A 25,712-nucleotide genomic window follows, 5' to 3' on the forward strand; every position below is an offset into this window, starting at 1 on the left:
TAATCAGGTTGTGCATTTTGTCAGGAGTATTTGTCTCCATTTTGCAGATGACAAAATTGATGCCCGAAGAGGTTAAACAGTTGGTCAGAATTCGAACCTGGAAAGTCTTGGGCATTCACAGGGTCGGATTCTGGCTTTGCTTCAGATGTGAGAAGATCCAATCCCCAGAGGGAAAGTAGGGGAGGGTGGGGGTAAGGGGAAGAGATCAACCAAAGGACTTGTATGCATGCATATAAGCCAAACCAATGGACATGGACAACAGGGGGATGAGAGCATGGGGGGGGGGGGGGGGTGTGAGGACACATTTGTAATTCTTTAACTAATAAAGAATTTAAAGATTTTTAAAAAAAGTGAGAAGATCCAGCAGTAGCATTGGGCCCACCTTTTTGTAGAGCAACAACGAGCAGGAGTGAGTTGTAGCCACCCTCTTCCTCAGGACATATGTTAGCCACAGTCTCCACTGCTCCCTCTTTTCTCACACCAGGCCAGCTTCATCTATGCTACTTGCCTGGCCTCCATGGGTCTTTGCATTTGAGGGCTCTGTCTGTCTCCGAAAGTGGTTTTATAAATACAAAGTGCTCTGACTAAAGTGAAGGTTGGTTGGGGGGAAGTGTGGCCCTAGTCCTCGTCCTGTGCAGACTTGAACTTGGCCAACAGCAGCTTTGTGGGCTGAATGGGGAAGGGGGCCGTCCTCTCTCCTGTGGCAGTTTCTTGCCTTCCTCCTGCAGCACGTGAACCAGGACCCACCCTGGTTGGCCTGGGATGATTAGGACGGGGCAGGGGCCACTGTTTGAAACCTTCCACTGCTCCCCAGAGAAGACGAAGGCACCTTCCATGCATCTTCCTAAGAGATCTACCTCCCTGCTTCTGCAGAGGCCTGGTATCCCGCTGGAATAATTTCTATGACTGTAGTCTTAAGTTTTTCCCCCTAAACTTGCCTAAACTCAAGAATCACCAGATTGGCTTGTAAAATGCAGATACCCAAGCCCATCCCTAGGTGTGTCTGATACTGTATTTTTAACTCCAGGTACTTTTAAATCCAGGCAATTTATGGAAATGCTAGTAGTTAAGAACACAGTCTCTTTAATTTCAATTTTATTAATATTTTGAATAGATAATACATTCACATGATTCCAGATACACAGTGAAATTTTTCCCTCCCCTATTCCCAGGTTCCTGAGTCTCCCCAGAGACAATGACTTTAAAATATAGACACACAGCCCTAACGGTTTGGCTCAGTGGATAGAGCATCAGCCTGCGGACACAAGGGTACCAGGTTCGATTCCGGTCAAGGGCATGTACCTTGGTTGCCGGCACATCCCCAGTAGCGAGTGTGCAGGAGGCAGCTGATCGATGTTTCTCTCTCATCGATGTTTCTAACTCTCTATCCCTCTCCCGTCCTCTCTGTAAAAAATCAATAAAATATATTTTAAAAAAATACACACACACACACACACACACACACACTCTAGAGGCCCAGTGCACGAAATTCGTGCACTGGAAGGGGGGGGGCGTCTCTCAGCCCAGCCTGTGCCCACTCACAGTCCAGGACCCCTTGGGGGATGTCTGAAGCCAGCAGTCAGACATCCCTCTCGCAGTCTGGGATCCCTCTCCCAGTCCGGGACCCCTCACTCCTTACCGCCCACTTGCTCGCTGCTCCTTAGCGCTGCCGCAGGGGTGGGAGAGGCTCCCGCCACTGTGTTCACCAATCATGAGCCCGGCTTTTGGCTGAGCTGCGCTCCTGCTGTGGGAGCGCACTGACCACCAGGGGGCAGTTCCTGCATTGAGCATCTGCGTCCTGGTGGTCAGTGCGCATTATAGTGACTGGTCGTTCCAACCTTTGGTCAATTTGCATATTAGGATTTTATAGCATTTTTTTTTATTGACTTAGGAAGGAAGAGGGGGAGAGGGAAACATCAATGTAAGAGAGAAACATTGATTGGTTACCTCCCTACACACCTCGACTGGGAATTGAACAGGTGATCTTTCAGTACATGGTAGGACACTCAACCAGCAGCCACACCAGCGCCGGGGGCGAGACAACCATTGTTGCCAATTTACTTTATTTCCCACGTAGAGAGTGAGTTATACATAAACCAGCACACACCTCTGCTTTTTCTGAAAAAAATGGTAGCCTGCACACACTGCCACTGTTCTGTACCTTAAGAGCAGATAGGCCTCTGTTTAAGTACAATCGACTTATAACTTGGTGACTAGGAAACCTCCCCTGGACCTCAGTTTCCTCTCTAAAGTGGCACTAATAGCCCTAGCTGGTTTGGCTCAGTGGATAGAGTGTCAGCCTGCGGACCAAAGGGTCCCGGGCTTGAATCCGATCAAGTGCATGTACCTCGGTTGCAGGTTCCTCCCCAGCCCAGGCCCTGGTCAGGGCTCGTGCAGGAGCCAACCAATCAATGTGTTTGTTTCATATCGATGTTTCTCTCTGTCTCTCCCTCTCTTCCCCTCTCCCTAAAAATCAATGGAAAAATATCCTCGGGTGAGGATTAACAACAACAAAGATGGCACTAATGATAGGACACCTCATAGGTTGATGAGGGGTCATGGGAGAGGACACGGGTAAAGCTGTCAGCATAGGGCCTGGCACCCGAGTGGGCGCCCTGTTAATTCTGTGCCCCGAGGCTGCCAGGCTCAGCTTCCTGGTGTCAGAGGTGCCATGCCTTGGGTCAGGCCACCCTGTTTATGACTTAGAGGCAGAGAGAACCTCGACAATGTCAGTGAACATTTATTGAGTCTTTACTATATGCCAGGTGCTTGGCGAGGCCTTTACAAACATCATGGTATTTCAGGGCTACACTGTTGAGGGTGGGCTGAATCATTCTTTTGTAGAGTTTACACTGCAGCATGTTTAGCAGGATCCCCAGTCTCTACCCACTAAGTGCCAGTAGCATTCTTGCCAGTTCTCACAACCAAAAATGTTTCAGGACATGCCAAATGTGCCCGGGGAGGAGATGGGATGCCTTATTTGATCCTCACAGTAACCACAACAGCCCTGGGTGGTTAAGTACCGTTATTCCCATGTTAGAGAAGAGGAAACCTAGAGAACAGAGAGATTAGGTGATGTACCCAAGAACACACAGCTAATAAATCACGCTGGATTCACACCCAGGCAATCTGGCTGCAGAGCTCATGTTCCTACTCATTATGTAAGAGTCTCTCTTATCGTGCAGGAATGTTGTCTAGATTAGAGTGATGCAAAGCCCTTCCCAGATATCTGCTTCACAACTAACCTCAATACATGTTACTCATATGGTTACATCTGTTAGCGAATCCTCACGATACCCCTGTGAGATCTCTGAAGGCCCGTTTTGTAGCTGAAGCCCGGGGGTCCCTGGCTAAGGGTCACAAATCCAGTAAGTCGGGAGTTCTTGGCCCCGGCTGTACATTGAAGTCATCTGGGGAAGCTTTTGAAGGCCCAGGCCTCACCCCAGACAGATGAGAAACTGGGCGTGGAACGTGGGCGTCTGTAGCTTTTAAAGTTCCCACAGGATTCCCAAGTCCAGAGCCCCTGGTTTAACCCCAAATCTTAGTGACCAATGTGAGCAGATGCAGGCTTTCTGCTCTCTGGAGCATCTCAGGGCTCAGAGGCTGGGAGACACCTTCTCTCTCTCCCTTGTAGGGTCAACCCATGCAGGCCAGAGCCCTCTTCCCTCTTCTCTACCTGAAATCCCTCCTGTGGCTCTCCTGCCCCGCAAACCTCACATCACAGGCCCAGGCGAATGCCACCAGGTTCTCCTTTATTCTCGTGCACTCAGGGATAGGGGCCTAGAATAAAAGCTGTAACAAGAGGGCCCCCCGAGGCCAACTGGGGAGAGAAGCACTGGCCCCTATTGACAAAGAATGATCCAGTGCTGGGAGGATGAGGTGCTCTCTGAGGATGCCAAGGGTGTGCCCGGAGTCACCACTCACTCCTCCAGTGGGAGCCCCACCGGTTTGAGCAGTTGGGTGTTGCGGACTTGACTTTCTCCTGAAGCTCTGGTAGTCTCTGCAGGGGTGAAGGGGTGGTGGGAGCTGGTATTTCAAAGACACTGTACCAGTGCCCTCTCCTCGAACCTAATACCCACAGCAGGAGGAGCGAGGACTGGACGAGCCCGCTGGACAAGTGGAGGGCTGGGGCAAAAAAGTCCTCCAAGCAGCATTCCTCCCAGTAAGCCCAGGGTACAAATGGGAGGGTTTGGGCAGGACTGGAATGGACTGGTCTTCAGTGAAATGGGTTTTGAAGGGGAGGAGCCAGAAAGGACAAGGAAACCCTCCCCCAAAGCAGACTCCGGGAGCTGCCTCACCCACATAGAGGGTGACAGGTGTGCCCACCCCCTCACCTGGCATCAGTCTCCTTGTTTTTCCTCTTCTTTTTTAAATAATATGTTTTTATTGATTTCAGAAAGAGGAAGAGAGAGGGAGAGAAACATTAATTTAATGATGAGAATCATTGGTCAGCTGCCTCCTGCACGCCCCCTACTGGGGATCGAGCCTGCAACCCGGGCATGTGCTTGGACTGGGGAATCTAACCGTGACCTCCTGGCTCCTGTGTCACTGGGCTCCTCTTTCTTCTTGAACATGGCCAAGGCTTCCTCTAGCACACCATCGGGGTCTACAATTTTGACCTGGGGGGAAACAGCAGGGATGGGTTTGAGGAGCATGGAAGTCCCAGGGTGCCAGTTTTATGAGGTGCTGCCTGCTTTTGGGGGTGCTGTCTGCCTTGTGAGGTGCTACCTGCCTCCCTGGAGATACCCAGACTGAAAACAAAACCTTGCCTGTTCCCTGGGTGGACTGGGCTGGATCAGGCCAGGTTGGGTGTGGTTGGGGGGTGGGGGTGCTGTTTTCTGTCTCTTTCTGGGTGTGGCCACAGGGCCCTGGTGAGAGCTGCCCACCTGAGGAATGGGGAACTGGGTAGGCGCAGGAGCCTCATCTCGGCCAAAGTCAATCATTGTGCCACACTTGGCTATGTTGTCCACCCAGAAGCCTTCAAATAGCTGACCGTGGTCCAGGTGGAAGAAACGCCCAGGCCCGTTCTTCAAGCCTCCCTGCCAGTAGCCCTCATAGCGGTTCCCATTCTCTGGAAGAAAGGGCAGGGAGGTGTGGGTGCTGGGCAGAGCATGCCCGGCTGGCCTTCTGCCACTCCCAGGTTGGGCACCAGGCCCACCAGGAAGCCAGAACAAAACTAAGTTGATTAGAGTGAGCTGGGCTGGTAGATGGGGTGGGGTCTGGGACAACTGACCTATACACATCAGAGCCCTGGGGTGTCAGTGACTTCCAGAATCAAACCTGTTTCACATCTTGCCTCCACTACTTACTTGAACAGGCCACATGGTTTCCTACTTGTAAGAAAAATATTGCTAATAACATGAATCGGTGATGTTTTTTTCAGCACTTACTCTGTACCTGGTTCCTTGCCTGTTTCTGACGTCACTCCTCACAAACACAATTCTATGAAGGATGAAGGACTCCATTTTACAGATGGAGCTTGCAAAAGCTCAAGGAGTTTGATTGACTTGCTCAAGGTCACAGTGACAGAGGCAAGATTTGAAACCAAGGCCTGTTCATCCCAGGAGTCCATGTTCTTCATTGGGAGTCAATTCAACTTCTCATCTGATGGTGTTGAATTTAAGGGGAATTCCTTAGCACTTTTTGATGTCACAACTAACAGATTGTGTGACCTTGAGCAAGTAACTTAACTTCTCTGATCCTCCTTTTATTTGTAGAGTCAGGATAAGAGTACCTGTATCACAGAATTGTGGTGAAAATTAAGTTATTTCAGTACTGTACAAGTGCAACTATGATTGTTATGACCATAAGAAAATGTCCTAATTGCTCATATTTATTGTTAGGCCCGCCTTTTAGAGCAGCGGTTCTCATCCTGTGGGTCGCGACCCCTTTGGGGGTCGAACGACCCTTTCACAGGGGTTGCCTAAGACCATCGGAAAACACATATATAATTACATATTGTTTTTGTGATGAATCACTATGCTTTAATTACGTTCAATTTGTAACAATGAAATTGGGGGTCACCACAACATGAGGAATTGTATTAAAGGGTCGCGGCATTAGGAAGGTTGAGAACCACTGTTTATAAGCTCCCTGAGGGCAGGGATCTGGTCCTGTCTTGCACTTTAACCCACACTGGAGTGGCGCTTTGGGGCTTTGCGGGGCGTGGCCTGATGGGGTCTGGGTTACACAGGACCCAGAGGAATGCGGCCCTGAGGGCACGGGAGGGGGCATGGTGACCAGATGGGGCGTGGTCATGTGGGCGTGGCCAGCAGGCCGTGCGGGGCGGGGCGGGGCGGGGCGGGGCACTCACTCAGGCGCAGCATGCCCTCCCCGTCCGGCTTGTCGTTCCACCATTGGCCCTCGAAGATGTCACCATTGCTGTAGTACATGCGGCCCCACCCGCTGCGCTGGTCGCTACACCACTCACCTTCGTAATACTCATTGGGTCCGAAAAACTGGATCCCATAGCCCTGAAAGCACGAAGGTGTCCCTGATCACGACGCCCCCCACCATCCTCCCAGGCACCCGAACCACGCACCGGGGCTGCTTCCTTCCTCGCTGAGCCCCACATCCTGTATTGAAAAATCTCTCCAGGCTGTCCATTTCCCTCTGTCCCTCTGCTACCGCCTTTATGCAGCCCACAGTCCTTTCTCCCCTCCTCACTCTCCCCTACCTCCACTCTCCCGTTCTCCCTGCCCTCGTGCATCCAGCATTACAGCAACTAGAAAGATCTTTACATCTCCCATCTGATTATCTTGGCCCAACTCTGACTTGACCCTATTAAAAGTCACAGATGCCTCTGCGCATCAGATCAAAGCTATGGATTTTCCTCCCAGGTAAAATGACTATCAACACCATACTTAGCACCCAGTGACAGAATCGTGGACCTCCTGCAGATCATATCTAAGGAGGCTGGGTTAAGCCTCCCTCCACATCCCGATTCCCACATCAAGGCCCACACCTCCCTCCCTCCCCTTACTCCCACCCCTGTGGGCACACACACCTTGCTGACATATCCTTCCTTTTGTTACTTCTGCCTCCTTTGCTACTTCCCCTTCTCCTTCATTTCTCCCTGGTTAACTCTTTGCTTTTTCTTTTTTTTTTTTTGGTGTCAACTCCTACAGGAAGCCTCCTGTGAATGCTCAATGATGTTCCTCTGGGCTCCTTGTGCAAAGCTCTGTCCTAACACTTCTCTCATCACTGGCCAATAAACAATTTGAAAGCAGAGACCATGAAATCCTGGGCTCTATCACTTGCCAGCAGTGTGACCCCGACCCCGGGCAAAGCACTTCATCTCTGAGCTTGTTTCCTCATCAGTAAAATGGGGCTGATGATGATGATGATGATGATGATGATGATGTGAGAGTTAGCTCAAGTACCATATCATTTGCCAGGATTGCAATAGCAGTTGTTCAATAGCAATAAATATATTTTTATCTGTTCCCATGGCCTATGGTGAGGATATTGATGTTTATGGGTGAGAACATACCTCTGGCTGGCTTCTACCCCTGGGACGTGGGACCTTCCTTTCTTGTCAGATGACTAAGGGTGTGACCTCAGCTTTCTTGCTCCCACTCTTCCTACCCTCCTCTTATCCTGGCCCACCAAAGGGGGATTCTCAGAAAGGGCCGTCCAGGGAAAAGAAAGCCAGGAAATGAGTGGGGGAGAAGGAGGAGGAGATTCTCCCCCACCCACCAGCCCATAGCCTGGCTGGCTTCTTGTAGCCACAGGGTTTCACAGGCTCCTCCCTGGGTCTCTCCTCCGCCTTCCTGTTTCCTGGGTTTTGTTCTGAGAAGCCTTAAGGGTCCCCCCACCCCTTCCTTCTCCTACCCACACAGTACCCTTTTCCTTCTCAAATCCATCCCCCCCACCTTTTCTCCCAGGCCTCTCTGGCTCCTCCCCCTACACACACACACACACACACACACACACACACACACACTATGCTTTCAGCCTGGCCCACATCCCAGGGCATGATGGGAACCACTCACCGATTTCTTATCGCCTTTCCACCAGCCCGAATATACTCTCCGGTACTTTCCTTTCTCTTGGTCAGGAAGGCTGAGGGTGCCATAGCCATCTCGCTTCCCAAACTTCCAGTCCCCCTCATAGATGGCCCCTTTCTTCTTCCAGATCTGTGTTCCTTTTCCTGATGACATACAGATGGGCCAACACTGCAGACGTGGCCATCATGGGGCTGCAGGGCAGTTGCTGGGTCTGCCTGGGCCTCAGGGGCCCCTAGACTTGGTGATTCTGGGGGACTGGGACAGGGTCTGTGCCTCGTCTCTAGACCAGTGGTCGGCAAACTCATTAGTCAACAGAGCCAAATATCAACAGTACAACGATTGAAATTTCTTTTAAGAGCCAAATTTTTTAGACTTAAACTATATAGCTAGGTACATTGTTATTAACTTAATTAGGGTACTCCTAAGGCTTAGGAAGAGCCATACTCAAGGGGCCAAAGAGCCGCATGTGTCTCGCGAGCCGCAGTTTGCCGACCACTGCTCTAGACCACCAGCGCTCAGAAAAACACCCAGAAAGTTCCATTTCTTTAAGCGGTGGTTCTCCAGTCCTTTGCCTTGAAGCCAGATTGACATAGCAAACAAAACCCAAGTAACAACTGGCCCCTCCACGATTTCAGTTTCATCTCTTTAATAATACAGAATGGATAAGCCAGCTGGCCAGGGTTTTGTGAACAAAAAGGGGCTACCTTGGCGAGCCTGGCAAGCTCCATAGCTAGAAGTAACCTCGAGGAATATTTCAATCATTAAAAAAAAAATCATAACTAAGTTATGTTGGGAAGTCACGTCTTAAGGTCTATGTGATAGATAATTCTCTACCTTGAACAAGCCCTGTCCATTGTTTTTGTGCATGTAGAAAAGCATACTTAAAATATCAAAATGCTCTTCAGAACCCGGTATGGGGCAAGACAACTCCAACATGCTTCATTATTATCTTTACTCACATACCTCTGTAAACTATGTATGTGAAATATTAACTATCCTGTAGCCACCAATGTAAAAAACAGAGTATGTATCTCTCTATTTTACTTTTTATCCAATTCTAGAGATTTCCCTGCTTTGCTTTCTCCTTAATCTCCCACCCGTGGACTTCGCGTGCCTGCCTTATGTCTTCTCCTTTGATTCTAACATATAAAATAAGCTGCAAAACTGCCATCCTTGGGAGCATTGTCTCAATTCCTTGAGATTTTGCTTCCGGGACTAACCTCAAAACCCTTGTCTCAAAATAAACTTTAAAAACCTTCTTTAGCCAAATCGGTTTGGCTCAGTGGATAGAGCGTCGGCCTGCGGACTGAAAGGTCCCAGGTTCGATTCCGGTCAAGGGCATGTACTTTGGTTTCGGGCACATCCCCAGTAGGAGGTGTGCAGGAGGCAGCTGGTCGGTTTCTCTCTCATCGATGTTTCTAACTCTCTATCCCTCTCCCTTCCTCTCTGTAAAAAATCAATAAAATATATTTTAAAAGAAAAAAAACTTCTTTAGGTTTGGGATTTTTTTAAAAGTATGTTTGTATTGATTTTAAAGAGAAAGGGAGAGGGAGAAAGAAATAGAAACATCGATGAGAAAGATCGATTGGCTGCCTCCTGCATTCCCCTTTCTGGGGATTGAGCCCAAAACCCTGGCCATGTGCCTGGACTGGGATGGAACCTGCATCCTCCTCCTGGTGCATGATCGATGCTCAACCACTGAGCCACACTGGCTGGACAGATTTGGGATTTTTTTCATGGACAGTTTCTGGAAAATGTTCTGTATATTTCTCTAGTTCTCCTGAACACACGGGGAGACCCAATCTCCTACTACTCTAACCCCTTCTGTGTCTTCCACTCCCACCTTTCAAATTGCCCTCCAACTGTGATGGCCTCCAGACTGTTCCTGGAACCCACCAGGTATACTTCTGTCTCAAGACCTTTGTACCTGCTTGTTCCCTGGCCTGGAATGCTCTTCCCCAAATATTCACTCCCTCCCTACCTCCTACAAGTCTTTGCTCAAATCTCATTTTCTCAATGAGGCCTACCCTGACAGTCCCATTTAAAATTACAAGCCTTGCCAGGCTGGTGTGGCTCAGTAGTTGAGCATTGACCCATGAACCAAGAGGTCACTGGCTCTATTCCCAGTCAGGGCACATGCCCAGTTGTGGGCTAGGTCCCCAGTAGGGGGCATGCGGGAGGCAGCTGATGGATGATATTTCTCATCCATATCTATCTCTCTCTCTTCCTATCTCTGTAAAAATCAATAAAAACTTATTTAAAAAAATAAAATTATAAGCCTTTTCCACACACCCTTTCCCTTTTGCACAGACCCTGGGCTACATGCTTGATTGATGTCATCTCTTATCTTCACAAATAGGTTTTACTCCCATTTTACAGATGGGAGAACTGAGGCCCAGAATGGTATGGTGGTCACTCAAGTCATAGTTGGTGGAGCTAGGATTCTCACCCAGGTTTATGGACTCCACTGCACTCAATGCAGGTAAGCGGGAGAGAAGAGGGGTTAAGAATCTGGAATTGCGAGACTGGAATGAAAAGTCATGCCAGTTTTTAAAATGAAAACTTTTTTTTTGCCTTCAGGTCTTCATTTGTATCACAGGACTCCTGTGCGCTCCCTGCTGGTTAGACCCAGAGCCCAATGCAGTTAAAGCCTGAGCCCCAGCTACTTGAGGGAAGGAAGGGGTCCTCCTTTACCCCCTGTTGGTCAGAATCCACATCAGGGCTGAGTTTGAAGACCAGCATCCCGATTGCAAGCTGATTTCTCGCGTCTGCCTTTTCCTCCCGATAGCCAGCCGAAGGCCTAGCCCAGGTCTCGGAGGGGAGGGTGGGACAGAGCTGGCGTCTCCTGAGCCACAGCTGTGCCTGGGGCTGGTGTCTCGAGACTGCTTTGGGCCCTGCTGGTCCCTGAGACTTTCTCTCAGCTGAAGTCAGGGCTGAGTTCCTTTCCACGTGGAGGTCCCTGGCTGGTCCAGGTCAGCATTCACCCCTTGGAGGAGCCTCGGGGACATATCTTATGTCCCCCATGAGTTCTGTACCCTGTTTCCTTGGCTCAGACCCCACCTGAGCCCCTGAAGGTCCCCTACTCACCATGTTTCATGTTGTCCTTCCACTCGCCCACGTAGCGGTCACCATTGACAGCATACACCTGGTGTCTCAGTCCATTCTTCTGGGCCTTTTGGTCCCATTCCTTCCACGGGGGCTGTGTCTTGGGTGGGCACTTGAAGATAGGCATGTTGGCTGCTTCAGCGGGGCCAGAGGGTGCTGGCAAGAGTTAGGGACATCAGGGGCTCAGTGTGCCTCGAGCTATGCCAGGGTTCTGGGGCTTCCCCGGGAGGCACTGTCTGAGCTCAAGTGGGGCGAATCATGTGTGCTCCGAGTCCCTGGGGCAGATGAGCTGCCCTCGGAGGGGATTCTTTTGTGTTGGACGGATCCTCAGCTGTCTCCTCCCTCGCTTCTCCAGGTGCCCCCGGGGGGAGGGGAAGGGGTCTGATGGCACAATTACTTGGGAACCCAGGGAAACCAGTAGAACAGTTGGGTTTGTGATGACATCGGAAAGAAGCTGCCCGCGGGCCGGAGGTGATGGTCACACATTTGATAGCCGGTACGACCAACCCAGAGTGGATGCTGGCCCTAAGGCTAGAATTTGGCCTGGGAGGGCTAGGGGACCGTTCAGCGACACCGCCCGGTCCCACCCGCGCCCTCTGACCGGCGCTCACCTGCCTGGCGGAGCCTGGATCCGGAGTCCCGGGGCGGGATAAGGTGTCACAGCCTCCGCCTCAATCGCAGCCGGCAGAGCGCGCTCGGGTGTCCCCGGCCCGGCCGGGGTCGCTATGGCAACGTGGGGCTACAGCACAGCCTGCCGGCAGCGCCCGCCCCTTCCGGCCGGGCCGCGCGAGGGGGAACGGTTCAGGTCCTCCGGCGTCGGGGAAGGAAGCCTTGGGGCCTGTGGAGGTCGTGCGCCGGCAGGTGCACCCGCCAGGTGGCCCAAGGTGTGCAGGGGGCGGGAGGAGGGAGCGCCACGGTGCGCCCGGGCAGGTTACCGCCCTTTCCACGCCTACCCGTCTCCCGCCTGGGCTTCCCGGAGCAGATACAAGGCCGGAAACCGGCAGGAAAGGGTTAAAGGCGGTTCTGCCAAGATACAAGAGGCAAAATTACAAAGGGAAAGCCCAGGCCACAGGGGTTCTTAGCCTTGTGGGGGTTTGCTAGCCGCCTTTGAGGACCCGAGGGAGGTTTCACGGCCCCTCCAGCCCTGGAAGATGCCTACATTTTACTGGGACACAGGTAGGCCCCGGTCACTCCGCTCACATCCTTTTCCTGGCTCCCCTGGTCGCTCAGAGTAAACGCCACAGTCCTGGTGGCGTTGAAAGCCCTGCTTCACCTGCCCACCTCCCTCCCTTTCCTCTCTGACTTTGTCCCCTACTCAGTGCCCCCTCTCCCTCTGCTCCAGCCCCACACACTTGCTTCCTGGAAAGTCCCCGGCATGTTCCTGCCTCAGGGCCTTTGCCTCTTCTGTGCCCTCAGCCAAGGCTGCTTTTCCTCCAGATAGCAGCCTGGCCAGAGGCCAAGCGGCCTCCTCTTCCATCTGCAGTTCTTCTGAGCTCCTGCAGCCACTGCATTGTTTGGGCAAAGAACTGGAAGAGACTGGAAACGGACGCCCCTGCAGCATGTCCCATAGAAAGAGGTTGATTGACACATGAGTCTGAAGGCCCTAACTTCAAGACTGATTGAACTTGGGTGTAATTTTTTCTTTTTGTGATTTATTTTTTGTTTATTGTGATTATCCATATTACCATTTTAATTATTTTTAAGGGTACAGCTCAGTGGCATTAAGTACATTCACAATAGTGTGCTATCATTCACACTATCCCTTTCCAGAACATTTCATCATCCCAAACTAAAATCCTTTTTAAAAAAAAAAAAATATTTTTATTGATTTCAGAGAGGAAGGGAGAGGGAGATAGAAACATCAGTGATGAGAGAGAATCATTGATTGGCTGCCTTGTGCACGCCCCCCACTGGGGATCCAGCCCACAACCCAGGCATGTGCCCTCCTGGTTCATAGTTTGAGGCTCAACCACTGAGCCACGCTGGCCAGGCTCAAACTAAAATTCTTGTACCCATTAAACAACAACTTCCCATTCCTCTCTCCCCCAGCTCCTGGTAACCTCTGTTCTACTTTGTCTTAACAAATATGCCTATTCTGGGTGCCTGGCTTTACTAATTTCATGCAGTATTTGTTGAAGTGTCATTTTTGCTCCAGTGGGTGCTCCTTCATTGCTTTGCTCTTCACTCCAGTTGGAATGAGGATTTTGCTCTGGTTTCCACACTCACCACATCATTTATAGTTAATTTGTGGAGTGTGTGCCTCTCTCTCAGTGGATAGTAACTAATGGACACAGAACTTGCACAATGTATCTTCTTGCTTTATCCAAGGGTCTTTTGGTTGCAAGTAGAGACACCATCTCATACTAAGCAATAAAGGAAATTTATTAAGGATACAAGGGTTTGGAAAGCTGTCAACAGCAAAGCAATCATCCCCCTCTATCTCTCTCTATCTCTATTTCTTTCTCTCTCTCTCTCTCTCCTTTATTGTTCTTATATTCATGGTGCAAAATGGCTGCCTCTTATATCACTCACCGAAATTAGTTGGCTCTTTCTGAATTACAATCCCTAATTCCAGAGTAGCCTAGCTAGGGTCCAAAGTTGCCCCTGGCCAGTCATGCTGCTGACACTCTGTGACACTCCTCAAGACATTTGCCCCTCCTCCTTAGGTACCTGGCCAGCATGCCCAGCCAAGTAGGTCAAACTGTCCCTTGGCTCATGGCTTTGTCCAGAGCTGCCCTGCTGCCTGTTGAATGGTGCCTCATGGACTAAAAGCTTCTCTTTCCTAGGCCAGGCAAAGACACAGTCACAAGCCTCAGTCCCACTATTGCAAAGAGTCCTTTCACAGCCCCTAGTTAGACCCTGGTTCAGGGGAAGGCAGGACTATCCCCTAGAGAAGAATTTGGGGCAGGGCTTATCTGCAGGCCAGCTGGAAGGGCAGGTCACAGATCTATGAGATTATTTTTCATCTCGAGTCAGAATCTGCTGCCATGATTCACAAACCCTGAGGAGATGCTATGGACTGGCGACTGCCCCACGCTGAAGTGTCAGGAGCACCAAGTTTGAAGGCCCCTGTCCTAACTGCTCTTTTGATAATTACTTGCCAGATTTGAATGATTAGAATTCGGCTGGGTTCTCCTCAAAGGCCTTGTTTGCAGGTTGGGTGAAGGGAGTTCTCCTGTGTATCAATCAAAAGATGAATGGATAAACAAAATGTGGTCTATCCCTACAATGGAATATTATTCAGCCCTGAAAAGGAATGAAATAGAGATGCATGCTACAACATGAATAAACTGTGAAAGCATGCTGAGTGAAAGAAGTCAGACACAAAAGGCCACATTTTATGTGATTACTCTTATAGGAAATATCCAGAAAAGGCAAATCTTTAGAGACAGGAAATAGATCAGCGGTTGCTTGGAGAGGGAGACAGGGCGGAGTTAGGAAGGTTATAGGCAGAGAGTTTCTTTTTGCAGTGATGAAAAAATATTTTAAAACTGACTGTGGTGATGGTTGCACAACTCTGTGAACAGACTAGAAATTTAATTATGCACTTTAAAGGAATGAATGTGTGGTATGTGAATTCTTCCAACGAAGCCTTCAAGTCTCTGATGCAGAATGAGCGCCCTCTAGGGGTTCTCAGATGTCCAGAGCTAGTGACAGCCCACTTCTGTTTTTGGGGACTTCGTTAAAATAAAAATCGGAAAAATGTATTTTTTAAATCGATTTCAGAGAGGAAGGGGAGAGAGAGAGAGAGAGAGAGAGAGAGAGAGAGAGAGAGAGAGATGATGATGAAAGAGAATCATTGACCAGCTGTCTCCTGCATGGCTCCAACTGGGGATCGAGCCTGCAACCCAGGCATGTGCCCTTGACTGGAATTGAACCTGGGACCCTTCAGTCCCCAGTCCAACGCTCTATCCCCTGAGACAAAAATGCCTAAAGAGTGTAACACAAAGTGTGGCAAATATAGTTTAAATTTTCATTGAATGTAAAATACACATAGAAAAGTGGAAATATCATCAGTGTATATAGCTTGATAGATTTTTGCAAATTGAACACACCTTGTCTCAGACTGTCTCATTGGGAATCATACCAAAAATCTAAATTTGAGTCCCTTCATATTTATAAGGCCACTTCAGAATGACTAGGCACACCCCTTTTCAACCCTACTTTTTCTTCTTTCCTAATCTCTAGGGTTATGCCATCAATAAGGTGGCTATTTAATATTTAAATTTAATAAAACTGCCCAGCCGGCATAGCTCAGTAGTTGAGAGTCAACCTATAAAACCGGGAGGCCATAGTTCTATTGCAGTCAGGGCACATGCCTGGGTGGATTGTGAGCTCTATCCCCAGTGGAGGGTGTGCTGAAGGCAGCTGATCAATGATTCTCATCATTGATGTCCCTATCTCTCTCTCCCTCTCCCTTCCTCTCTGAAATCAATTTTTAAAATATTATAAATAAATAAATGTAATAAAACCAAAATTCAATCCCTCAGTCACACTAGCCAGGTTCCAAGTATTCAGTAGACCCATGTAGCTACTGGTTCCCATAGGGACAGCGGAGATACAAATGATTTCCTTTATCATAGCAAGTTCTACTGGACACATTGCTTCTTTGTTATTTTTTACAATATATTTTTATTTTTCAAAATATATTTTTATTGATTTCAGAGAGGATTTCAGTCCGCAGGCTGATGCTCTGTCCACTGAACCAAACCAGCTAGGGGGACACATTGCTTCTGAAACCTCTGTCCTGTAGTCTCTATCCCTTCCGTAGGAATGTTTCCTCTTAATTGTCTCTCTTCACCCCAGTCCTCTTTTTTCTTCTTCTTTTAATTGGTCAGGAAAATGTTATGTCAGAACCTAACATAATGTCTACAGGGATAAGCCAGTGGAAATTACAGTGTTTGAAAATAGTTGTTAGGCAAAGAAATACAGACAAAAAATCCTCCAAAGGAAAAATGCAGAGCCTCACTAGCAATTAAAGGACGTTGAAATAACCCTGCCATACCATTACATACTGTCTAGACAAGGAAAAGTGTGTAAAACGAAGGGCTGTGATATTGGCAACATTGTGGGGAAATAGGCACTGTTTCACACCGCTAGCCACCCTGGTAATTAAGTATTTCCTCCTGAAGTATCATCTGGAACTATGTTACAGGAACTGTAAACCATTTTTTGATTAAATAATTTCACTTCATGACTACTTTTTATTTATTTAATAGATAGCTGGTGTGAGGCATAGTATTGGTAATCTACATACTTTAAAAATATATATATACTTTTCATAATAATCCTTTGAGGTAGGTAGGAACCTTATCAGCATTTAAAAAATCAGCAAAACTCATATAAAACAGCCACAGGGATGTAAAGTACAGCATAGGAAATACAGTGAGTAATCCTCCTATATAATAAAAGCCTAATATGCTAAGTATCTGGTCAACCAGTGGGCTGTTCAACCAATCAAAGCATAATATGCTAATGATATGATGTGCACTGACCACCAGGGGGCAGATGCTCGGACTGGTAGGTTAGCTTACTGCTGGGGTCTGGCAGATGGGGACTGAGTGAGACTGGGGGTGACATGCCTTGGAGCCCTCCCGTGATCCCTCCCAGGCCCTGATCTTGCACTGGTGGTGTCCCTCGGCCTGGCCGGCCTGGCCTGTGCCCTTGGGGGATGTCGAAGAGCCAGTTTCGGCCCAATCCCACAGGCATCTAGTATTGTAATAACTACGTATGATGCCAGGTGGGCACAAGACTTATCGGGGGATCACTTCGTAAATTATATAAATGTCTAACTGCTATGTTGTATACCTGAAAGTAATATAAAATAATTCTGAATGTCAACTGTAACTGAAAAATTTTATTTTAAACAATTAGCAAACTCTTAGGTTCACAGATTAGATAGTACCATATCTGGAGTAAAAGAGCATGGAAGTGGCGGAATCAGGATTCAATTTCAAACCTCTTGACCTAGGAAGACCTGCCCAGAACACAACTTTGCCTCCCATTTCGAATTATTGTCTCCAAGGGAATGGTACAACTGGGGCAAGGGAAGAAATTTATGCAAAAATAATGTAATTATTACAATGATCACAAAAGGAACAATTAGAAAAGGCACACAAGAGACAAGTTGGGCCTGGCACGTAGTGGGCTCTCAGGAAATGCTTACTTTTTTTTAAAGAAATGCTTAATTTTTAAAAAGTTATTCTTTGGCCGAAACCGGTTTGGCTCAGTGGATAGAGCGTCGGCCTGCTGACTGAAAGGTCCCGGGTTCGATTCCGGTCAAGGGCATGTACCTGGGTTGCGGGCACATCCCCGGTGGGGGATGTGCAGGAGGCGGCTGATCGATGTTTCTCTCTCATCGATGTTTCTGACTCTCTATCTCTCTCCCTTCCTCTCTGTAAAAAAAATCAATAAAATATATTTTAAAAAAAAAGTTATTCTTTGGCCCTAGCTGGTTTGGCTCAGTGGATAGAGCGTCAGCCTGCGGACTGGGGGGTCCCAGGTTCGATTCCGGTCAAGGGCATGTACCTTGGTTGCGGGCACATCCCCAGTGGGGGGTGTGCAGGAGGCAGCTGATGGATGTTTCTCTCTCATCGATGTTTCTAACTCTCTATTCCTCTCCTTTCCTTTCTGTAAAAAATCAATAAAAATATATTTTAAAAAAAAAAGTTATTCTTTGAAAAAGGGGTCTGGCCCTTTAAAAGTCGAGGCAGGTGAAGAGAGGAAGGAGGCGGGTTCTGATGCTGACGTAAAGGCTTCTTGCTTTATTTACATGAGCATGCGTAAAGTCGCGCCCTTGTTCTTTCGCAGTGTTCCTGGCCTCAGTGCGCATGCGCCGCCTGAACCGTGAGGCGTGTCTGGGCTCCGCCTGCCTATTTAGGTGGGTGGAGACAGTCGCGTGAGTTTGGTGGACCTGCTTTCTCCCGCGCATTACCCAGCCACGCCCCTTTTGCGCATGCGCATAGATGGGAGCGCTTGATGAAGGGTTCCGGGAGTTGCGCTTGCGTTCTGGGAGCCCGTAGCCGGAAGTGGGCGGAATCGTGTTGCGCAGAGGAAAGGGCGGAGGGAGGAAACCTGGCCAAGGTAAGTAAGTGTACCTGAATGGAAAGCTGAATTTAGGAATTGCCCCAAACACCCTGCCATGAAATTACTGAACCTAGAAATGTAAAGACCAGAATACGAACACTGAGAACTTCAACATTTGAAAAGTTTTGCAAGCCTGGCCAGTGTGGCCCGGTGGACTGAGCGTTGTCCCGAGGTCACCGGTTGGGTTCCGGCCAGGGCACATTGCTGGGGTTTCAATACAAGTTTCTTCCTCATCGATGATTATTCTCCTCTCTCTCTCAAATAAAAACATTTTTAAAGTTTTACAAGGGTATTCTTGTTTACATATGTGTTAAAGGTTTTGGTGGAGGGAAGCTTTTCCCCCATGAATTCTTACATTTCTCGAAGACTTCAGTCAATCAAGAGCGCGGCCGGTTTGGCTCAGTGGATAGAGGGTCGGCCTGTGGACTGAAAGGTCCCGGGTTCCATTCCGGCGCCCAGGTTGCGGGTTTGACCCCCAGTAAGGGGCGTGCAGGAGGCAGCCGATAGATGATTCTCTCGTCATTGATGTTTCTATCTCCCCCCTCTCCTTTCTTCTCAAAATCAATAAAAATATATTTTTTTAAAAAGACTCAATAAAGAAACATTTGAATGCCTCCTAAGTGCCCAGATTGAAAACAAGTATTATATAAAAAAAGCCGAAACCGGTTTGGCTCAGTGGATAGAGCGTCGGCTTGCAGACTGAAAGGTCCCAGGTTTGATTCCGGTCAAGGGCATGTACCTTGGTTGCGGGCACATCCCCAGTAGGGAGTGTGCAGGAGGCAGCTGATGGATGTTTCTCTCTCATCGATGTTTCTAGCTCTCTATCCCTCTCCCTTCCTCTCTGTAAAAAATAAATAAAATATATTTAAAAAAAAAGAAAACAAGTATTATATTAAAAAAAAGTAATAAGAGGACAGGTGCTTGCCCACAGGAACATGTAGTCAGAAAACCGTTAGGAAGATCTGTTATGTAAGAGCCAGAAAAAGAAACAAGTCTGCACAGAGTTAAGAGTGATTTTGTGTCATCTATAATAATAAAAGTGTAATATGCTAATTAGACCAGATGTCCTTCCCTGGAAGCCCGGGTCCCAGGTTCCAGAGGGAAGCCGGTGCCAGCAGCCGGGGGAAGGAAGGCCTACCCTGCATGAATTTCGTGCATCGGGCCTCTAGTAAATTTATAAATGCTTTGGAAGCCTCTCAGTTCAACTGATCTTTATTCCATAAACATTTGTGAAAAGCATATATATGTGTGTGTGTACACTAGTATATATTATATAATTCAGCCTCTGCCCTTGAAGAGTTCTCACTGGGAGGAAGGTGTAGGAGTAGCCCAGGCAAGGTCTTGGAGATGGAATGATAGTAAAGTGTATAGACCAGTGGTTCGCAACCCTCTGGCCCTTTAAATACAGTTCCTCATGTTGTGACCCAACCATGAAATTATTTTCGTTGCTACTTCATAACTGTCATGTTGCTACTGTTATGAATCGTCATGTAAATATCTGATATGCAGGATGGTCTTAGGCGACCGCTGTGAAAGGGTCGTTCGACCACCGAAGGAGTCGCGACCCACAGGTTGAGAACCGCTGGTATAGCCTCTGGAGACTGCCTTGACTAAAACAGAAGGATGACCTCAAATAACATAAGAAAGCACACCCTAAATTATAGTGTGGTAGACTGGGAGTGCGGAGGTCTCGATGCCAAGCTGAGGAAGTTTGGGCCCAAACCCAGTGACCAGAACCATTGTGTTTTCTTGAACTTGCTTTGATGGCAGGGGATGAGGCAGAGGTGACTCTTTGACCACGGTGATCTGGTTAAACAGGGAAAGGTTGGGGAAACCAAAACAGTCTTAAACAGGTGGGCACAAAACTCCATGCCAAGAGTTATATCCTAATTAAGGACCTAAAACACTGAAAGGAAAGGAAAGGTGATTCTTGGGCGTCCTGAGAAAGTTGCTTGAACATTCTGTAGGGCTAAGGAGAAAAGCTTTTCTTGTTTGTAGCCACCATCTCCTTAGGCTATTTTCTCCTTGAGAGACAGGCTCTTAGCAGGGTCCTAAGCCAAGAATGAACCTGCTGTTAACACAATGACTGCTTCATAGGTACCTCATAAAGAGCATGGAAAAATAATGAAAAAAAAATGAAATCCTTAAGTGGACTCAAAATACATTAGTTAGTACAACCCTGTCCACAGGGAAGTCACACAGGGATCATGGCTGGGTGGTTGAGGGCTGACCTACAAACCAGGAGGTCATGGTTTGATTCCTGATCGGGACACATGCTCGAGTTGCAGGCTCGATCCCCAGTGGGGGAGCATGCAGGAGGCAGCTGATCAATGATTCTCTCTCATCATGGATGTTTCTATCTCTCTCCCTCTCCCTTCCTCTCTAAAATCAATAAAAATATTTGTTTAAAAAGATTGGAGTGATGCTACCATAAGCCAAGGAACTGTCTGGCAATAGTAACTGCACTTCTAAATAGTGAATGAAATTGAGATTATGTTGCAAATAATATGGATCTCATTCATTACTCAAAATGTTAGGCCCTGTTTTACTTGCTTCTGGTGGCTTATACATGACAAAAATTTATATCTCACAGTTCTGAAGGCTGAAAGTCCAAGGTCAGGGTGCCAGCATGGTTGGATGAAGGCTGTCTTCCAGGTTGCTGACTTCTCTCGCATTGTATCTTAATATGGTAGAAGGGGGACTAGTGAGCTCTGTGGGGTCTCTCTCTCTCTTTTTTTTGTTTAATCCTCACCTGAATATACTTTTTCATTGTTTTTTTAGGGAGAGTGGAAGTGAAGGGAAGAGACAGCGAGAGAAACATTGATGTGAGAGACATCGATTGGTTGCCTCCCACATGCGCCTCGACCAGGACCAGAGATTGAGCCTGCAACCAAGGTACATGCCCTTGACCGGAATCAAACCCGGAACCTGTCAGTAGGCGGGCCGATGTTTTATCCACTGAGCCAAACTGGCTAGGGCTGTGGGGTCTCTTTTATAAGAGTACTTGTCGCATTCATGAGGGCTCCACCCTCACAGCCTAACCACTTCCCAAATGCCTCATCTCCTGATACCATCACATTGGGAATTAGGATTCCAACATGTGAATTTTGGGAGGGACACAAACATTCAGGTCATAGCAGGCCCTAAAGAGAAATCATTAATAAGGAAATTTCATGATCCTAGGTGCCATTCCAAGGAAGGGTTCTGAATGACAAATGCATTCCTTATCCCAGATGGTCAGTGAGCTTTTGCAATAAAATTGACAGCCCCCTATTCTGAAGGCAGGTAGCAATAAACATTCTTTTAGCTCACTCAGTTGCAGTTTGGCTGATTGCTGGCCCTGGGCTGGGGCAGCTCTGTACTGTGTCTCTTCCTCCCTCTGGCATCAGCGGGTAACTCAGGAATACTCTCCTCACTGCAATGGCAGCAGTGAGCAAGTCTATTCATGCAATGTTTTCAAAGTCATTGGTAACGTTGGCCCTAACAAGCTACAGGACCAAATCCCAACTGAAGAGGTGGGAAGTACGCTCTGCCCAGGGCGTATACAATGCTCTATTGATTTGCTTACAATGAGTCTTTTACAACAAAATACCCTGTCAGGTTCCTAGTTATGCTGTGATGACAAGAAATAAGCCGAGGTACAAGCCCCGTGCACTGTAATTTACTGGATAAACCAGATAGGTATTACTCTCTGAATCTCAGTCGCCTCATCTCTAAAATATACCATAGTAACATTTACCTTTTGGGATTGTTTTGAGGATTAAATGAAACGTTCTTTGTGAAAGCATATTGTAAACACCAACTATTCACAGTGGCGGTTTATGGAAAATGTATAAAGGGTGACGTCTGTTCTGTTGTCAGAGTGGAGAGCTGAGAGGCACTGAGCAGTTGGTAAATTCTTTAAGTGCCAATTCTGGCAAGTGGCACTTACCTCTCCATTTCAAATAGCTCAGTAGCAGCTTTCATGAAAACCTACTTAGACTTTTAAAAAGATCATCAACCATATGAAATATACTTTTCTTTTAAAAAAATGTATTGATTTGAGAGAGTGAGAGAGAAAAAACACTGATTTGTTGTTCCACTTATTTATGCATTCATTGGTTGATTCTCATATATGCCCTGATGGGGGATCGAACCCACAACCTTGGGATATCGGAACAACTCTCTAACCAATTGAGCTACCAAACCAGGGCCTCAAGAAATATATTTTTCAGCCCTGCCGGTGTGGCTCAGTGGTTGAGCATCAACCTATGAACCAGGAGGTCACGGTTCAATTCCTGGTCAGGGCACATGCCCGGGTTGCAGGCTCCATCCTGAGTATGGGGGATGCAGGAGGCAGCCAATCACTGATTCTCTCTCATCATTGATGTTTCTATCTCTCCCTCTCCATTTCTCTCTGAAATCAATAAAAAAAATATTTTTTAAAAACCCCAAACAAGAAACACCTCGGTTTTTTTTTATCAGTGATAGTCCAGGAATATCATTTGTGTACTGTTTATACAATAGAATGTCACAGCAGTGAAAGCAAACAAATTATAGTCACATGGATGTGACTTAAAAACATAATATTGAGTGCAAAGAAGACAGGCATGAAAAGGAAGCAAGCAACCAAGAAATAAAGTATCATTTCATTTCTAAAAGTTCCAGACTAGGAAAAACAAATCCATGTTATATAGGGATGCAAACATAAGTGGTAGAACTACAATGAAAAGCAAATGAATTACCATAAAAATTAGGATGTGGTTACCTCTAGGGGGGAAGGAAGGATTTCAGTTGGGAACCAGCATGTGTGAGGCTTCTGGGGGGCAACCTGGCATAGTCACATAGGTGTTCACCTCATAATTATTTGTTAAACTGTACATCATGTTTTTGCACTTTTCTGTGTGCATATTTCACAAAAATTATCTTCCTCCCTTCCTTTCTTCCTTCCTTCCTTCCTTCCTTCCTTCCCTTTTTTCTTTTCTTCTGAGATTTCCCGAAATAAAAAACAAAAAAATTAAACATATATGTAACGATATGTTTTCATCTTTTCCATTCTATATTTACTTGTTAGTTACCCTTATGCTGGGGTGCAGGGGCTCCAGCATCAGCCTCTAATTCCTTAAACTAAGAGATGCGATTTGGAGCTGTGTTTCACCATCACAAAATTCTATGAGGTGGAAATAATTGGGAAGTCTTGTGTTATTAGCCAGACATTGTTTTCCCTTTAAAGATTCTTTAATATCTTTTGTGTGATGTGATATTTAACACTACACACACTATATATGAACAGGAGCCCTATCTAGCTTTGCCCATTATCGTAATCCCAGTACCTGGCATGGTGCTTGATACATAGTAACCACTGAAGTACATATTATTATTATTATTTTAAAATATATTTTTATTGATTTCAGAGAGGAAGGTAGAGGGAGAGAGAGAGAGAAACATTAATGATGAGAGTGAATCATTGATCGGCTGCCTCCTGCATAGCCCTCACTGGGGATCCAGCCCACAACCCAGGCATGTGCCCTTGATCAGAATTGAAGCTGGGACCCTTCAGTCCACAGGCCGATATCTATTCATTGAGCCAAACTGGCTAGGGCAATATATATTATTTACAACAAATTTATTAAGTAAGATAAGTCACCTACTGCCTCGCTGGTGTTGCTCAGTGGTTGAGCATTGACATAAGAACCTGGAGATCACAGTTTGATTCCTGGTCAGGGCACTAGCCCAAGTTGTGGGCTTGATCCCCAGTAGGGAGCGTGCAGGCGGCAGATGATAAATGATTCTCCCTCATCAATGATGTTTATAACTCTCCCTTCCTCTCTGAAATCAATTTAAAAAAATATATTTTTAAAAAGTCATCTACCATAGCCCTAGCCGGTTTGGCTCTATATCGGCCTGCAGACCAAATGATCCCGGGTTCAATTCCGGTCAAGGGCACGTACCTTGGTTGCAGGCTTCTCCCTGGTCCGGACCCTGGTCAGGGTTTGTGCAGGAAGCAACCAATCGATGTCTTTCTTTCACATCGATGTTTCTCTCTGTCTTCCCCTCTCTCTACCACTCTCCCTAAAAATCAATGGAAAAAAATATCCATGGGTGAGGATTAACAACAACAACAAAACAAACAAACAAAAAGTTACCTACCATAAAATTCACTCTTTTTTTGTGTGTGTGTGTGTGTGTTAAATTCTTTATTTTTTTTTAATCTTTATTGTTCAGATTACATTTGTTCCTCTTTTTTTCCCCCCCATAACTCCCCTCCTCCCAGTTCCCGCCCCACCCTCCACCCTCACTCCCCACCCACTGTCCTCATCCATAGGTGCACGATTTTTGTCCAGTCTCTTCCCGCATCTCCCATTCTCCTTTCCCCCCCAAGAATAGTCTGTCCATTCCCTTTCTATGTCCCTGATTCATTATAATCACCAGTTCATTCTGTACATCAGGTTATTTATTCACTTGATTCTTAGATTCACTTGTTGATAGATGCATGTTTGTTGTTCACTATTTGTATCTTTACCTTTTTCTTCTTCCTCTTCTTAAAGGATACCTTTCAGCATTTCGTATAATACTGGTTTGGTGGTGATGAAGTCCTTTAGCTTTTCCTTATCTGTGAAGCTCTTTATCTGACCTTCAATTCTGAATGATAGCTTTGCTGGATAAAGTAATCTTGGTTGTAGGTTCTTGCTATTCATCACTTTGAATATTTCTTGCCACTCGCTTCTGGCCTGCAAAGTTTCTGTTGAGAAATCAGCTGACAGTCGTATGGGTATTCCCTTGTAGGTAACTGAGTTTCTTTCTCTTGCTGCTTTTAAGATTTTCTCTTTGTCTTTTGCTCTTGGCATTTTAATGATGATGTGTCTTGGTGTGGTCCTCTTTGGATTCCTTTTGTTTGGGGTTCTCTGCGCTTCCTGGACCTGTAAGTCTATTTCTTTCACCAGGTGGGGGAAGTTTTCTGTCATTATTTCTTCAAATAGGTTTTCAATATCTTGCTCTCTCTCATCTTCTGGTACCCCTATAATTCTGATGTTGGTACGTTTGAAGCTGTCCCAGAGGCTCCTTACACTATCTTCGTATTTTTGGGTTCTTTTTTCATTTTGCTTTTCTGGTTGGGTGTTTCTCGCTTCTTCGAATTTCAAAACTTTGACTTGATTCTTGCCCTCCTCTGGTCTGCTGTTGGGAGTCTGTATAATATTCTTTATTTCAGTCAGTGTATGCTTACTTTCTAGATGGTCCTTTATCACACCATCGAGGGTCTCATTAGATTTCCTGTACATCTCATCAAGTTTATTGACAGACTCTAGAAGCCTCTTGAGAGACCTCAAAAGTGTGGTTCTGAACTCAATATCCTCCCTTGATAGTTTTGTCCTGTTTCTTTGTCTCCGCATTTTTTACGCTTTCTTGGTACACCCCTTAGTAGTCTTTGTGCGCAGTCTTGTTGTAGTTAAGCCCTGATTGTTGTAGTTAATACTAGAGGGATTTGACCACCAGGCTGACCGGCTGTGAGAATCAGCTGTGTGGAAAACTTCT

At 47.0% G+C, this 25,712-nt stretch overlaps 2 protein-coding genes across 5 annotated transcripts in view; one reads left to right on the forward strand and one right to left on the reverse strand.

Moving 5' to 3' along the window:
• Positions 1-1,137: 1,137 nt before the first annotated feature.
• On the reverse strand, positions 1,138-12,119 carry MORN3 (MORN repeat containing 3). Of its 3 annotated transcripts, none has more exons than XM_070399529.1 (8): positions 11,726-12,119; positions 11,097-11,226; positions 7,995-8,152; positions 6,314-6,473; positions 4,887-5,071; positions 4,525-4,619; positions 4,335-4,363; positions 1,138-4,000 (listed from the first exon to the last, which is right to left on the reverse strand). In XM_070399529.1, exons 2-8 carry the CDS (start codon positions 11,104-11,106, stop codon positions 3,921-3,923), a joined length of 717 nt encoding a protein of 238 aa, XP_070255630.1. In that variant the 5' UTR covers positions 11,107-11,226; positions 11,726-12,119; the 3' UTR covers positions 1,138-3,920. The 3 variants fall into 3 exon arrangements, with proteins under 3 accessions (XP_070255630.1, XP_070255629.1, XP_070255627.1); XM_070399528.1 differs by having other exon boundaries at positions 4,335-4,360; positions 11,097-11,270; XM_070399526.1 differs by having other exon boundaries at positions 11,097-11,270.
• A 5,961-nt stretch (positions 12,120-18,080) lies between these two features.
• TMEM120B (transmembrane protein 120B) overlaps positions 18,081-25,712 on the forward strand; it is a 52,657-nt gene continuing 45,025 nt past the window's right edge. For both annotated transcript variants that reach the window (XM_070399523.1, XM_070399522.1), the window contains exon 1: positions 18,081-18,197. In XM_070399523.1, the coding sequence (XP_070255624.1) occupies positions 18,093-18,197 (105 nt within the window). In that variant the 5' untranslated portion in view covers positions 18,081-18,092. The remainder of the gene's footprint in view (positions 18,198-25,712) is intronic.

Source organism: Myotis yumanensis, unplaced genomic scaffold (assembly GCF_028538775.1).
Source record: "Myotis yumanensis isolate MYYU_CA2020_CCGP unplaced genomic scaffold, mMyoYum1.0.hap1 SCAF_19, whole genome shotgun sequence".
In the NCBI taxonomy this organism is placed as follows: Eukaryota; Metazoa; Chordata; class Mammalia; order Chiroptera; family Vespertilionidae; genus Myotis; species Myotis yumanensis.

Bases quoted from the DNA above. Each gene is read 5' to 3' on its own strand.
- MORN3 (XM_070399526.1), bottom strand. From the start codon at position 11,241: ATGCCTATCTTCAAGTGCCCACCCAAGACACAGCCCCCGTGGAAGGAA. The intron at 8,153-11,096 runs GTGAGTAGGGGA...GTATGTCATCAG, and splicing joins GAAGGACAACATGAAACATG to GAAAAGGAACACAGATCTGG. The intron at 4,364-4,524 runs GTTAGATTCCCC...TATTTAAAAAAG, and splicing joins ACAGGAGCCAGGAGGTCACG to AAGAGGAAAAACAAGGAGAC.